This window comes from Leptopilina boulardi, unplaced genomic scaffold (assembly GCF_019393585.1).
Source record: "Leptopilina boulardi isolate dan_hultmark-lab unplaced genomic scaffold, ZJU_Lbou_2.1 LbouV2_137, whole genome shotgun sequence".
NCBI classification, from domain to species: domain Eukaryota; kingdom Metazoa; phylum Arthropoda; class Insecta; order Hymenoptera; family Figitidae; genus Leptopilina; species Leptopilina boulardi.
Genome location: NW_026137682.1, coordinates 2,989,937 through 3,006,146, shown reverse-complemented (window position 1 = coordinate 3,006,146; position 16,210 = coordinate 2,989,937). Strand labels below are relative to the sequence as shown.

The window sequence follows — 16,210 nt, the reverse complement described above, 5'->3', positions numbered from 1 at the left end:
TCAACAACTTGGTCTCCAGGTGGCTCCAATTTTCAGAAATTGACTCGAACTAAAATGATCAATACAATTTTACAGCTTGATGGTGGTTTGAATCTTTAAATTTTGCTTCAATCTTTTTTTTTAATTAAACTTTAGCTTGATGGATCTTAATTCTCGAATTAGCTAGCAAGATAATCGATATTCCTCCTGGTATGGGAATTCAAATTTTAATTATACAAATTTTTCTACCTTTAGCTTTTTTGAATTAAGATGATCAATATCCAAATTTTCGAATTGGATTTCAATGGAATGATCAGTAACTTCATATACTTATATTGAATCCATGAATGATTTATTCAATTTTTGAAATTTTAGCATTTAAATCTTAACGAAATGATTAATATTTGCTACAGTGGTTTAAATTTTCAAATTTCTGGAATTATATACAACACATCAAAATAATCAATATTCCTCCTGGCTTTAATAGTTATATCCAAATTCTGGAATTGAACTCGAACGAGATGATCAATAATTCCCACCGGCCTGGTTTTTTTTGAAGCTATTCGGATATTTAAAATTTAAGGGGACTTTCTGGTTTAGAATTTCAAAAAAATCGATTTTTTTTTTTTGCTTAAAAATGTTCCATAGTATCATAGAATTACTGTCCCAAAACGTTTTTTAAAAAATATGTACAAAAACAAAAGTTATAACAATATTTATGACGGTATGTATTTCAACAACAATCTACAGTTATCTTATTTACATATTTGGTGTTCCTCTTTTATTGATATTAGCTTGAAACATGTTACTCGAGGGTTTTTGGGGTCGCTGATTACGAATTTGATGTCAGTTTTTAAAAATACAAAATGGCGGATCCAATATGGCGGACGAAAAAAATAAAAATTCAAGCGGATTTGCTTAAAACTTGTTACTCGGTGGTTTTTGGGGTAGCTGATTACGAATTTGATGTCAGTTTTTGAAAATACAAAATGGCGGACAAATATTAAGAAATTAATTAAATTTAGTTGAAAATGGTTACTTGTGGCCTTTTGAGATTGCTAGTTATGAATATAGGCACAAAACATTAACGTTCTAGGAACGTTTTAATTAATAAAAAAAGTTAATTTTTTATTTTGTAGTCCGCCATATTGGATCCGCCATTTTGAATTTTCAAAAACTGACATCAAATTCATAATCAGCGACCCCAAAAACCCCCGAGTAACAAGTTTTAAGCAAATCCGGTTGAATTTTTATTTTTTCGTCCGCCATATTGGATCCGCCATTTTGAATTTTCCAAAACGGACATCAAATTCGTAATCAGCGACCCTAAAAACAGCGGGATACGAAGTTCTGTTGTAATAAAAAGTTGTTTGATATTCATGACTCAATGAACTATGTTATGAAAACTTTGAACGCGTTTTTCTCGAAAACTCATTTTTCAAACTGGTACAGAGCTTTTCTCGAAATCTACCGAACCGATTTTGAAATACCAAAAATTTTTCGATTCTTTATTTAAAAAACTGGGGCCTAAACCTCTAAAAACTCATATTTCTACCCCCTGTGTTTTTATATGGAGGTAAATTGACCCAAAAACACGGCGTTTTTGCGAGTTTTTGAGAAAAATGTACATAAAAAATAAAAAAACCTTTAAAAAAAATCGTTTTTGAGGTTTAGGCCCCAGAATAAATCCTTATGAAGAGATTCCCGTTTGGAACTTGAATTTATGTATTACAGGTTGCCCGGAAACTAACGTACCAAAAAAAAGAAATCTTTTGGAAGACGCCACCTACAGCTATGAAATTGAACTAAATACACTCAAACATATTTTTTAAATTTTCTCTACGCAATGTGCTACAATGTCCAAAAATAGTTTTTACAATTTCTTTAATACTGTTCTTACAATAAAAGTTTTAAAACCTTCCTTTTTTGTCAATTCTAAACCAGAAAGTCCCCTTAATTCAATTGAAGCGATTAATTCTTTGCTTTATAAATATCAAATGAATCATCAAGATGACCAATTTTGGCTTTGGCGCAATACAAATTTAACTACAATGTGATGATCAATATATCTGAAATTACATTTTCAAAATCGAATTAATCATCAACAGGATGATTATCATTCCTCTATATAGATTTATTTATCTGAATTTTTTTTAATATTAATTACAAATTAGAGACGATCAAGATGATCAAGAATCATTCTGATTTGGTAAATCGTATTCAACTCGATAACAGGATGATAAATATAAACTTGACTCCATTTTCGCGGGAACTTTAGATTTTTCTACATTAAATTAAATCCTATAACAGTATATGAATTATTTCTTCAGCTTCATATTTCTGATTTTTTCAATTTGAACTCGAAATCAATACTCCGTAGTGACTTTCAAAATTTTCGAACACAGATTCGAATGTTCAACATTTTTACTTGTAACTCTCTATGGATATTGTAATAATTAATATTCCTCCTAGTTTCATTATCTGAATTTTCAAATTTAACCACAATGGGATGATCAATACCTTGACAAAGCTACATTTTCTGAATATTTGCATATTCCTATATATAATTAACCAATCATGATTATCGTGATTTGGAAATGTTTAAATTTTCAAATTTGACATCAATAGAATCAATATATATATATATATATTTATATATATATACCTCTTACATGGAAAAGAATGAATTAGCTATAATACAGATGTTAAAAAATTTTTGCTCAAAATCCTACATTTGATTTACGAATCTAGCAAATAAATTTTCTTTCTGATCTCAGGATCTGACCATATGTTTACTATATATGTTTTTGGGGTTCCTGAATCCGAATCCGAGGCTCATTTGAACCCCATCATTTCAGGATTCTGTCATAACCTCAAAAAAATGTATTTCTAATGTCTTTTTTGGGCTTACGGCAGAATTCTAAAATGATGTGGGGTTAAATGGGCTTCGGATTCGGATTCAGCGCGCCCAAAAACATTATAGTAAACATGATACCCTATACCAGAAATTGACAGAGTTATCACTACTGGAACAATACTAGTACCCAGTATTGCAGCAGTAGTAAAATTTTAATAGCTAATTCATTGTTTTTCCATTTAAAATCTAATTGATTTATAAATATGCTCAATACCGGACATTGCTGTACATTTTCAGAAAATTTTCAATTATTAAATATACAAATATAATAAAATGATCATTATTCCACAAAATTCATTATATGAAATTTTCAAATTGAACTCTAGCGGGATAATCAATACTTCCCACCAATCTCCACTGGTCTCTCCCAAAGCTTCGCGGAATTTTCAAATTGTACTTGCAACGGAATGATCAACACACACACACACAGGATTTCTCGAATTAGCCGCACCAAAATATATATATATATATAATATAATCAATATTCCTCCTAGTTGTTTATTGTTAATTCCAAATTCAATGTAGGAATGATCAATATCTAAAAAAGTTTCAGATTTTTTTTTTTGAAATTTGCCACCCTCCTCTCCTATATAAATGAGATGATCGATATTTCTTCTACACAGAAATAAAATACACATTATTTTTCTCTTAATATAATAAAATCTCGATAATTTCTCATGGTTTCTTTTTGTGTGACCTCTTTTCGTTTTTCGGTTTCACCGAGTGGCTTGAGGGAAAAAAAAATTATTTTTCTTTTTTTTATGATGAATAAAAAAAAGGGAAGACTTCTTCTGTTTCGAACGAGCTGTACTATACATATACACACACGACAATTGCGATATATTCGTTGTGCAGCGTCGCGCAAGCGCTGCTCTCTCTCACGTTCGTTGAACCATCAGGCAAACGGAGTAGGTATATATGTATGTATATATATATATATATATATATATATATATATATATATATATATTCTTCGGCCGCTGGTACGCGCCGATTTCGCGCCAGCAATCGCTGACGCCGTGTGCCCGAGGTCCAACGAGCTCCCACGAACGCCCACGAGCTACTCTTCTCTCTTCCCAATAGCCAGGACGACGCGTTCAATCCCGAGTGCTGCGTCGTGTTCTTGGGTTCACTCTGCTTTGAGCTGGTGAACGCGAATCACGCGCCTCTCTCGATCATCTCTTCCTGTCGAGTCTTTCTTTTTTTTTCTCTAAATAAAAAAAAAAAAAAATCATAAATACACACAAACATATTTCGAATTCTAGACTCTTCCTAGTTCTCACGGCATTACCTTCTTCTATTGCTATATACTAGGTTGAAAACCCACTTTTCAACAAACGCGCCGTTAATGTCGCGTTGACTCCGTTCCCTCTTCATATACAATATTACTATACATAATATTATCTCCCGTGTTTTCTCAATTTACCGTTCGAAAAAGCCTCTTCTTCATTTTTCTCCATTCTTGAATTTTATCCAGTTCATAGTAAAAAAAAAAAAAAAAATCATTTCTGATTATTCTTCTAAAAACATTTATTCAAAAAACGAAAACAATCTCAAAAAATTATTTTTCACGACATAAATATCTGTCGAATGTCTTTTAAATTATTGAATTCTCTCTATATTCCAAGTAGAGGAATCATCATGCTCGTGGATCAAAGGGTCGATGAAACTCAACTCGGTGAGAAGGGTGGTTGGAGCTGTGAAACAACGTAAATCTTCCCCGAGAGGATTTTTCATACACACACACACACACACAAAGAAAACTTGACTTTAAAGAGATTGAAAACAATTCAAAAAAAAAAAAAAAATTCCGTCCCAAAGAAAAAAAAGAATCCCAAAAGTTATTTCAAATCGAGGGAAGGTAAAATTCAAATTTTTTTTGTGTAAAATACGAAAAATTGCATTTTGTTTTTTTTTCTCATAGAAGACAAAAAAAAAAAATATCACTAACGTGTAAAATAATAAATCTCAGTGAAAAAAATTTGTGGCAAAAAAAAATTTTTTTTAACCCCTTTTTTTAAACAAAAATGTGTTGAAAAAAAAACTTTTTGGGGAAAAATTGAGGAAACTAATCCATGTTAAATTTGGTCCTGTTGAAAAAAAAAAATATATATTCTATTTTGGTGATTTCGCCTTGGTCTTTCGATGTTTACTAAAAAATTGATTTTTCCTCGGTAATGCACGCTTTCTTTATCATCGTTACTTTTTTTTTCTCTCTCTGTCTCTCATGGTGCGCGGTACCATTGGGCGCGTGGCTTATTGATCCCTCCGTCCTCGTTCGTTCCTTGTGTATGATATTTCAGAGAGAGAGAGAGAGAGAGAGAGAAAGAAAATGGAAAAATTGCTATAGACTATATAAAAAAGAAGAGTAAAAAAACAAAAGAAAACAAGTACCGACGAGCGTCTACGCGTCGTCAACTATATGATTTATTGTAATAGACGAGATTCCAGGTCCATCGCGACAAATTCCAATCCCTCTTTTCTTGACAATCCTTCAATATATTTTTCTATTTTCAAATAGAATTTTCTATTTAAAAAATATTTTTAATAAGAATTATTTAAATTTAATTGAAAATAAATTATTTAGGATAATGGGGGGGGGAATAAAATATAGAGAATTTATTGAAATAATTCTAGAGAATTTGTTTTTTAAAAATTAAATTTCAAAAATTCTAAATAAATTTGTTTTTTTTTTTTTTTTTGATAGACGGGAGAAACGGCCGAGATGGAATCGCCTTTGGCCGAGGACTGTGTCGTCAACGCGGCCCAAGAGGATTCCACCTCAGTGATGAATCCTGAAGGAGCAAGTGAAATCTTACCAACAACATCCGTTAACAATGAGATCATCATTAATGACAAGACGACATCAACTGCTATTACAAATGAGATGATTTCTAAAATTTCCTCAGAATCATCAGAATGCGATGAAAATTCATCAACAACAAACGAAAAGGAGAATTTGTCAACAAAATTGGAAATCAATGAAACTTCAGAGAATGAATTATCAAAAAATAATGATAATGTTGATGAAAATAATGATAATAGTGATAATAATATGAAATCATTGCAAGTCTCGCGTAAAAGACCAGCTGCTGATTTTCTTCCATTAAGTGGTGAAATTAAAAAAATTGGCGTCGAAATATCCGAGGAACAGGCACAACAATTGAAAAATGAGGTCAGAAGACTCTCGCCTATACACGTTAGTCTTCGTGAACGTACTTTAGGTGAAATTTCATTAATATCCACCGAACCTCGTGTTTTTGTTGATGACAATATTAGAATTTTAAAGAAAAATAATGATGAAGAAATGGAATGTTTGAAAGTCACTAATCAAATTGACACGAGATCAGAAAATTCAAATAATGATAGTTATAATTCGCGAGTGGAAAATTGTGTTAAAGTGACGGAAACATGTGTTATTAATAATAATGATGATGATGATGATAATAATCAATCGGAGAAAAATAGTTCGACGACAGATTTAAATTGCAGTGCTGTTGATTTTGATGAAAGTACAACAACAATAGAAAATACAAAAGGACTTCGTGAATTAGTTCTTGTACTATCAAGGGTGGACGCAATAGAACAGAAAAATAATAGCAAAAATAATAATAATAGTGAAAAAATTGATGAGGTTGCAAATTGTTTAGATAAAATGAAAAATAATGAGAAAGAAAAAATTAGTGAACCTGAAATTGATTCTTCTAGGACATTGACTTCGACTGAGGAAGAAAGTATTGGTCTTGTAATCGAGAGATGCGTCTGTTATGTCCATGAACAATCATCATCATCATCGTCGTCGTCGTCAGAAAAAAATGAATTGTTTTTAGTTGAGAAATTAGAAAAGAAAGAAGAATTAACTATTGACGATAGAATGACGACTAGAAAAACGAGTCAAATATGGGAGAGTAATAATGTGATTGAAAAAATTGAGGTGGATGAGGAAATTATTTTTTCCAATTCCACACTTGGAATTGATGATATTCAAACAACGGTGTTGAACGTTGGTGAAAATCCTTTGGAATTGGAGACAATTGGATTGACCTCAAGTGAAATTCAAGTGGCTGTTGATACTGAGGAAACGGAAACAACAGAGACTGGTTCAGATAGTTCGGAAGTTGTCGCGTCAATGAATGCAGTTCAATTTAGTGTTGACCATCATAATCATCATCATCATCATCATGTTATTTCTAATCATCAGATTCCATGCACAGAGAATGATCCACTTATTTGTGATGATATTACGCCAGATATTATGACACGTTTGGAACCGGAAAGACCGGAAGCATTCACTGAGGATTCTGCTGAGAGTCTTGCCCTTGCTACAGGTTCAAGGGATGAGGTCAGATCAGATGGAAGTGATTCGGGACTTGGTAGCGAGATTCCTGGTGATTCTGGACAAGCACCAGCTCCTGAAAGTGATTCTGAGACATCATTCCTCGATAGGATACCTGATGAAATTTTGTCGGATAAAGATAAAAGTGAGTGGAAATTTTGTTAACTTAATTCTAGATTAAAAAAAAAAAAATTGTTCAATTTAGATTCCTTATAGTCTTTATTTTGAAAAGAAATGGGGGGATGAATTTCTTATTCAAATGAAAACAATTTTTTTCACATTAGATTTATAGAATTTTAATATTAGAAATAAAATTTCTAAATATTATTTATTTCTTATAGTATTTAAAAAAGGGGAAAAAAAATTTACTTTTTACGTTTCTTTTTTCTCAAAATGTAATAAAACTTTCTTGGCTGAAAACCAATATTCGGAAATGGAAATCGACTGTATTGAAATACAAAAAAAAAAAAAAATTTCTACTATGCAGCAAAGGGAAAAAATATTTATTAAAAATTATTAGTTATTTATTTAGTTGAGTTTAATATTAGATTGTTAATAGTTTAATGTTAATTTCAAAAATGGATAGAAATTTTTTATTATTTTTTTTTAATTATTAAAATATTTGTATGTGATAATATTGTTGATATGATATAATGCGTGGCTTAATTGATTATGAAGCAGCTTTTTAAAATGACATTTGAATTTGAATTAATATTTAATTTTAAATTAGGATTTAAATGTAAGTTTGGATTTAAATTTGAATTAAAGAGATAATTAGAATTTGAATTTTAAGAAAGACCAAATATAAAATTCCATTTATTTGAACGTTCTGAATTTCAAATTGACCCAAATTCATAAAGCTTTATATTATAGTGAACTATTTTTAGAATTCAAATTATTTCTTAGAATTTGAAGAATTATTTTTCAACTAATTAGTTTTAACAAATTTGAATCTTTTTTTGGAAGAAAAATATCTTACTGTAATTAATATTTTTATTGTAAATTTAATGAATATTGATATTTATTATTTTATATATATTTAAATAATAAGAATAATATAGTAATAGTAAATTATTATTTTAATTATTATGTATAATATTTTTTTCATTTTCTTAACAATGACTATCAAAATAAATAAAAAAGAAAAAAAGTTTAATAGTTCAATTTGAGAATTCAAAATTTTAATATCTTAATTTTTTTTTTTTATAATTTAAATGTCATATAAATATTTCCTTCCAAGTATTTTAATTAATATTTGTATAAAGGGTGACATATTTAAAAGCAACTCTTTGACTTCAAGCAATAGTTATAGGTTCAAAGAGCATGCGATCAATATTTCGAAAATTATAACAATTTTTTCTATGAGTACGCTGACATATGCGGAAATTAGTTTAAGTTAATCACATCTCACGTCTGCTATATTGATTTTTCGAAAATGTTAAAATTACGTATATCCACTTTTCTATATGAGTACATCAAACGAGAGAGAGAGAGAGAGAGAGGGAGAAATATTTTTTTATTTAGAGCTGCACTTGAGTTTGATTAAAATTTACTAATTTATCTTCATGTACTCAGTTTTAACGTCTAAATTAACTTTTCTATTTGTAATACTCGAATATTTAATCAATATCTCGATAACTTAAATGATTTGGCGCAATTTTCGCATATTAAAACAATTTTATTATTTAAAATAATTAAAATTAAATTTTTATTTATTAACTTCCAATGTATTTTTTTTAAAGTATTAATGTTTTATTATTTTGTTTTCATTAAAATAATTTTTTGGCCAAAAATTTTTTTGGTTATTTGTAAAAAACAAATTTCTAACTAGATTTCAGTTTCGAGGATCTGTTAATAAAAATAAAAAATGGTATTTTTTTTCTAAATTTTAAACTCATAATACTGAAAGAATGTACCTCAAAAAAATTGTTTTCCCTTAAATTGTTATTTAGAAGAAATAACGTAATATTATTTTTCTCAAACAATAATAATAATAATAATAATTGTTTGGTATTTTCGTGCAAATAACGGATAGGAGCATTGTTTCCCAGAAGGAATTCTGGCGTTCATCAAATGGAATTGTTTGGTCCATCGATTTTAGTCGTGAATCGATTATCAGCACGCGATACTTTACAATAAGAGATGATAATAATCATATAATCAGAACGTTTTCTTTCAGCTGTAAATCAATTGGAAACCTATGTCCCCGACGTGAACGGACAGTGCATACCACAAACGTCTCTTCCAACTTTTCGAAGTCCTTCAAAGAGTAATCTAAAGCGTAGATTAGTTGATTGCATGGAGGGTGAACCAAATGCAAAGAGAACAAATGCAGATGAACCACCAAAAAAGAAACGTAACATCCAATTCGATGCGGTTACCGTCTATTATTTCCCTCGGGCTCAAGGATTCACTTGTGTACCTTCTCAGGTTAGTTAATATAATTGTCAAATAATAGCCACTTTCATTCTATTATACAATTGATTGTTCTTTTTTAAAGTTTTTTTTTATGTATTTTTAATTAAATTGTTAAAAAAAAATTTATTTCTTATTTTTATCAATTTTTCATATATTGGAATTAATCTTCAATTTAGAGATGAATTTCGAAAACCTGTAATTAATGGCAAAGTTTTATTTTACAAAATTACTGATTTTTGAAATCGAAAAAAGAGAATTCTGTTAAATGGAAATTGTGTTCGAATGAAAACTCGATGAATTTTAATTTTTTTTTTTACTTTAATTAATTAATTAAAATTATAATGTGATAATAAAGAATTAACAAAATTTGATTTGGTTTTCAGGGTGGTAGTACACTTGGAATGAGCGCGACTCACACTCATGCCGAGCGATTTTCATTATCGGAACATGCAACTGAACAAAGGCGACTTCATCGAGCAAGATTGGCGCAATTACGTACTGAGCGTGCCGCGAACCGAGTGGCGGAAGCTGCATCAAGCTCAGAGGATCCAAGTGACGACACCGATGAGGAACCAAGCGACGCCGAGGAACTCGATATTGACAGCTATTATTTTTTGCAACCTGTACCAACATGGCAGAGACGTGCACTTCTTCGGGCAGCTGGCGTTCGACGAATAGACGCCGTTGAGAAAGATGAATGTCGCGATATTAGGGCAAGTCGCGAGCACTGCGGTTGCGGATGCAAGGGCTACTGCGATCCCGAGAGCTGTCCCTGTAGTCGAGCCAATGTCAAGTGCCAGGTTTGTGATTCTGTAAATTATACCAAAAAAAATTAATTAGAAATATATGCCTCAAATATTAAATTAATTATTCTTTATTAAATAGTAATTAATGAATTTTGTAATTTTTATTTTTTAATAATCTAAAGTCTTAATATTATTTAATGAAAATTTATTTAGATTTTTAATTTATTTATTTGAAAAATGCTAATTTAATTTGAGAATTTTTTTTTTCTTTTATTAAAATTCCATATAAATTTTATATCTAATTTAATTTGATTTTCATTAGAAAAATTGTGAAGTATTTCTAATTTTTAAATCGATTTTACAGCAACTGGAAATACTTTAACTAATTTTTCGGAACCTTAAACATTTTCAGTAAATTAGAGAGATACCTAATAATTCTGAAAATATATCTAAAATTTTTAAATAATTTAAATTATACTATAATATCCAAATTCTCTTCAAATATTTGGAAGTAAGTTAGTTTAAACTGTTTTAATTGAAATTGAAATTCAAATGATATTTAAACTCAAATTAAATAGTATTCATTTGAATTTCATTACAGTATTTGAATTATTATATATTTTTTAAAAGAAATTTTCTTTTAACAAAAAATTTCTACTTTAGAAAATTATTATTTAACATAATTTCTAACTAACCGAATATATCTATTTAATTTTATTTTCATTTAACAGAATTTCTATTTCACCTAATTTAATTTGATTTCAAGACAGTTTGGGTAAATGAAAAATGAACTAAATGAATACTCATTTAAATAAAAAATTTTCTAAATGAAAATTCTACTAAATTGACTTAATAAACATTAGATTAAAAGAAAATTTAATTAAATGAAAGCTCCACTAAATTAATATTGAATTAAATAAAAACTACTGAATTAAAATTTTCTTAAATACAAAACTAAATGAAAATTTTACTAAATTATAATAAACTAAATCAAAGATCAATTGAATACAAATTTGATTAACAGAAAACTTCACTAAACATATTCGGTTAAATAAAAATGTTCTAAATAATAATTTGACAAAATATAAATACAATTTAAAGAAAACTTGGTTAATGAAAATTTTACTAAATGAAAATTTATTTAATTAAAAATTTTTCAATTAAAATTCTGCAAAATGAAAATTTGATTAAATAAAAGAATAATGAAATGAAATTTTCGCTTTATAAATTTTCGTTAAACAACAAATTTGTATAAGTATATTTTAAAAAATATCAATATTGTAAATAGTAATTCTATTTGTAAAATCATTGAAATATTCTGAATTATTTTCAGGATTTTTGTTTTAAATTAAAAACACACGAAAAAAAAAATCCGATTGAAAAAGGAACTTGTAATCAAATATTGGTACTAATTAGCTTCTAATTAAGGGGTCATTAATCTATTGATATTTGTGTTTCAGGTCGACCGAGCAGGATTCCCTTGCGGATGCTCTCGAGACGGTTGTGCAAACAGTTCTGGTAGAATCGAATTTAATCCTGTCCGCGTAAGAACGCACTTTATTCACACTTTAATGCGTTTAGAATTGGAAAAAAAGCAACGCGACGAAGAGCACACCGATCCAGATTTGATGGAGAATAATCATCATAATCATCATAATCATCATCATCATCAACAACAACAACAACATCATCATCAGCATCATCTTCATCAAGATCAAGGAACAGGACTTCGCGATGTTTCCTTAGGATCTGTGATTGATAATTCAGCGGAAACATGCATGAATGGAGGTGGATTTACAACACTTCATTACGAGAGTCACGAGAGTGTTGTATCATCGTGTCAAGGTGGTGGTGGCGTCGGTAGTGTCACGGGCGTGAGGGAGGATAGCTTGGATTTATACGCGATTAGAGATGATTGTTATTCGAGCGAGGACGCGGTAGATTCTTCGCAGAATTCACAACAACGTAAACTTCATCCCGAATTTCATCAAACTTTCCAAACTTTTCCTGGTCATCCAAATTCCTTTCAACAAAATACATATGCCGATTATCAAACTTATCAGAATTTACCATCAACGTCGCGAGGAACGCCATTTCAACCGCAATTTCCCGTAACCAGTGGCGGTGGTGGCAATAATTCTGGTTTTTCTTCACATTATAGTGGATATGCAACCGATCTTGGTACAATGCAACTTAATAATTGTCAAACGCATACGGGACAACATTCGACAACAACTGGTTATGAAACGACTTTCGCTCAAGATGATGTGACGGGCTCACAATATACAAATTTAAATTCTGTTCAGCCAATGAATGCAGTTGTTCAACAAATGGGTAAACTCGAGCCATTTTCCGAATTATTGGCTGGCAGATATTCTTATTACGGTGAATTAGATCCACAAAGTCATGGAAATTATCATGCTAATAATGGAACGACAAAAATCGAGACTGAAAAAATTGAAACGATCAACGATCAGCAATTGGAAAATTCAGAGGAATGCGATGAAAATTTCGGTGAAATTATTAAAAAATCAATGGTTGAGACTGTCTCAGCTTAAAACATCAGCGACGATTTATTAAATTCACTGATCAATTATTATTATTAATGGCTCATAATCAATTGAGATGCAAAATCATCAAATTTTTATTGTCGGAAAAATTTTATTTAAAAAAAAAAAAAAAAAAAATTGAAATTTATATAATCGTAGGGACTATTTAGCAAAATTTTTATCTAGTCAAATTTTGTGACTGGTATTTGAATTTTCATTTACCAAAATTGAAATATTTATTATTTATGTAAATTACATAAATTGTCATTGATTTTTTTTTCTTTAAAACAAATATTTTGTTTTACTGAATTATCTTATTTTTTTTATTAAATTAAATTAATTTTTTGAATTTAATTTAATTGTAGCAAAAAAAAAAAAAAAACGATAATTCAGTCAAATAAAAACTGAATGTTCTATTAAATGAATTTTCGGTCAAATACAAATGCTCGTATTCTACCAAATAGAAATTTAAAAAAAGAGATTTTTCTGACAAATGAAATTTGATAAATATTCAATCAATTGATGATAGTTAATAATCAATCGATAGTTGTAAATCATAGTTCGAAATCAATATTGAGAAGTTCAAAATCAATTGATTGTTCACAATTGATCATTTTCAAAATCAATTGATAGTTCAAAATCAATTGATAGGTTCAAAAATCAATTATAACTTCTAAACTTTTGATAGTGTAAAATCAGTTGATTATTCAAAATGAACTGATGATTCACTTTCGATAAATTGATAATTCACATACACATACACACACAAACACAGTTGATAGTCGATAATTTAATTAATCGTTCGAGTCCGTCGAACTTGAAAAATATATATTTTTCGATCGGCTACTGAGAACCGATCTGCGTTACCACAAAATAAAAAAAAAATAATAAAAAAAAAATAAATAAATAAAACTTTCGATTCCGATGATCGTAAAGTTGATGACAAAAATGTGTTATCAAAAATCTTCCCGAAATAGAGAAATATCTTTGATGTCCTCGTTTTGAATTTGAATTTTCTGCGTCATTTGATCGAATAATGAGGATAATTTTACAGAAAAAAAAATGTCGATTAGGATAGTATCAATTTTAAGACTTCGAGGAGCTGCAATTTTTTGACGACACTATAATATTAATTATATTAGAATGGATACAAAACAAACAAACAAAAAAAAAAATGGAAATGAGTCAATGCGGTTGTGACCAAACTAAAATAAAAAAAAATACATGGGATCAGCTTAGAGTGCAGTTTGTCATAATAAACTTAAATATTTATAGTAGATCAATCAGATTGCGTACATTGTTCAATTTCGTCGAATTTATGACGATTTTTTTCGATTGCGTATACAAGTTGACACAATTGACGTCTAGGCGATGCCATTCAATGAGAATATATACACATTAATGATATTCTTGCAATCTTGATGCATATTATTAAATATGCATTCGTATTTTTCTTTTTTTTTTTTTTTATGGAACTTGACAAAATTTAGAATTGTTCAGTGCGTTGTGGATTGCGGAAAAATTTTTATAAACCGACAAGAAAAATAGAACATGCGAAAAATATGTAAAGTTTTTCTGCCTATACTATTATGATTATTATTATTATTATTTACGATTATTTACAATTTATTTAGAAGAAGGGCAATTAAAGCTCATTAAGAATGTTTTCGTTAAATGATAATGCGAGAAATATTTGGATTTCTTTGTCTCGTTTCTTTACTTTGTATCACAATTAAGTATTATGTTTATCAATGTCTTTATTTAAAAAGTATTTTTTTAATTTTTTCTTTTTTCGAGGTATTTAATTTATTATACAAATTTTTTTTGGATTTATTTATTTATTTTTTTCTTTTTTTTTGATAATTTTTTTTCGAAAAGTAAATTTGAAATTTCTGTAATGAAAGGCGAAAATAAAAAGAAAAAAAGTGCGAAATTATAAATTATTTGACAAAAAGTGTGGAAATAGCGACTGGATGAGCCTGATTGGTGGTGGTTGGTTGCCTTGTATTGTTTTTCTAAATATGCAATCCTCGTTCCTTCCGTGCGTTTTCAATGCAAATCTTTTTAGTAATCATGGGACGTCGATCGCTAAATCCACGATTAATCGAAGCACTACGCGTATAAGAAATTAATTATATGATAGTATTAAATTTATACATATATTATATAAAAAAAAAAAAAATAAAATAAAATTACGGACGTGTCAGCTCCGGAGCATTTTTGCAGGTATTTTTGTTATTCATAATTTTTTGCGCGCATTCATTGTCCGCCCGTATTTCTTATTTTTTTTCTATTTTTGTTTCTTGTTTTTTTTTAAGAAAATTAAAAAAAAAAAATAGACGGGTCGGTATGTAAAGGAATAATAACCAAGTTTATAGATGAGTCTTTAGTTGGGATCAGCGAGGTGGATCCATTTTATGATGTTACACTTTGCGAAGGATGCGACACCTCCATACGACGTAAATTATACAAAATATACTACACGTATGTAAGTTACTTTTAGAATATTTGAGTAAAAAAACATACATAGTTTATAGCGTTTTATTAAATGTTGTGAAAAAGTCATTTTCGATGTTGTACTTATCGCCTTGGTATCCTTAAAAAAAAAAAGAAATTATTTTTTTTAATTACAATTTTTATTTCTAGTTGTATACAACTTAGTTTTAGTTTCACTTGTCATTGAATTTTATCATTAATTACAGATTATTCATTATCATGTAATTACGGATTAATTATTAATTAAATTAATAATTAATTTAGTGATTGATTAGTTATTGGGTTTTTCTAATAATTTATTAATTAATGTTAGTGAGTAATTGGTAATTGAAATTAATGATTTATTAAATTTAATTAGAGACTATAAATCGAATTTAATTTTTAATTATTACATTTTAATGAATATTTATCTTCTTTTAGGGTCCATAGAAATTTTTATCTATTTTTTCATTTATATTTTACACTTTCTCTTAATTGAAAAAAAAATGTTGCTAAAAATTAGAATAAGATCTCTTAGAAAAAAATTAGGTATATAGAAAAAAAATTCTGATAAACTTTTAGAAACTTTGGGTTAATTGAATGCGGGAAAAATAGTATTATTTAAATTTCCTGCATAAAAAGGAAATACTAGGGGGAATCCCCTGAAATGAAATTTTTCTTGTTTTCTCCTATTTTAACATTTTTTTAATATTCTAGTAAAATTATGTTTAATAATAATTGTATGTACAGTAAAGTATTTAAGTAAAGATGATAGATAATTTATTTTTAC

General features: G+C 28.7%; 1 protein-coding gene across 2 annotated transcripts in view; it reads left to right on the top strand.

Moving 5' to 3' along the window:
* Positions 1–15,510, top strand: part of LOC127291380 (uncharacterized) — a 33,641-nt gene extending 18,131 nt beyond the window's left edge. The window contains exons 1-5 of one of the 2 annotated variants that reach the window (XM_051320472.1): positions 4,011–4,757; positions 5,604–7,377; positions 9,412–9,662; positions 10,034–10,450; positions 11,857–15,510. In XM_051320472.1, the coding sequence (XP_051176429.1) occupies positions 5,622–7,377; positions 9,412–9,662; positions 10,034–10,450; positions 11,857–12,954 (3,522 nt within the window). In that variant the 5' untranslated portion in view covers positions 4,011–4,757; positions 5,604–5,621 and the 3' untranslated portion in view covers positions 12,955–15,510. Of the gene's footprint in view, positions 1–4,010; positions 4,758–5,603; positions 7,378–9,411; positions 9,663–10,033; positions 10,451–11,856 lie in introns of those variants that run through there. The other variant, XM_051320473.1, reaches the window with a different exon arrangement.
* Positions 15,511–16,210: the final 700 nt, after the last annotated feature.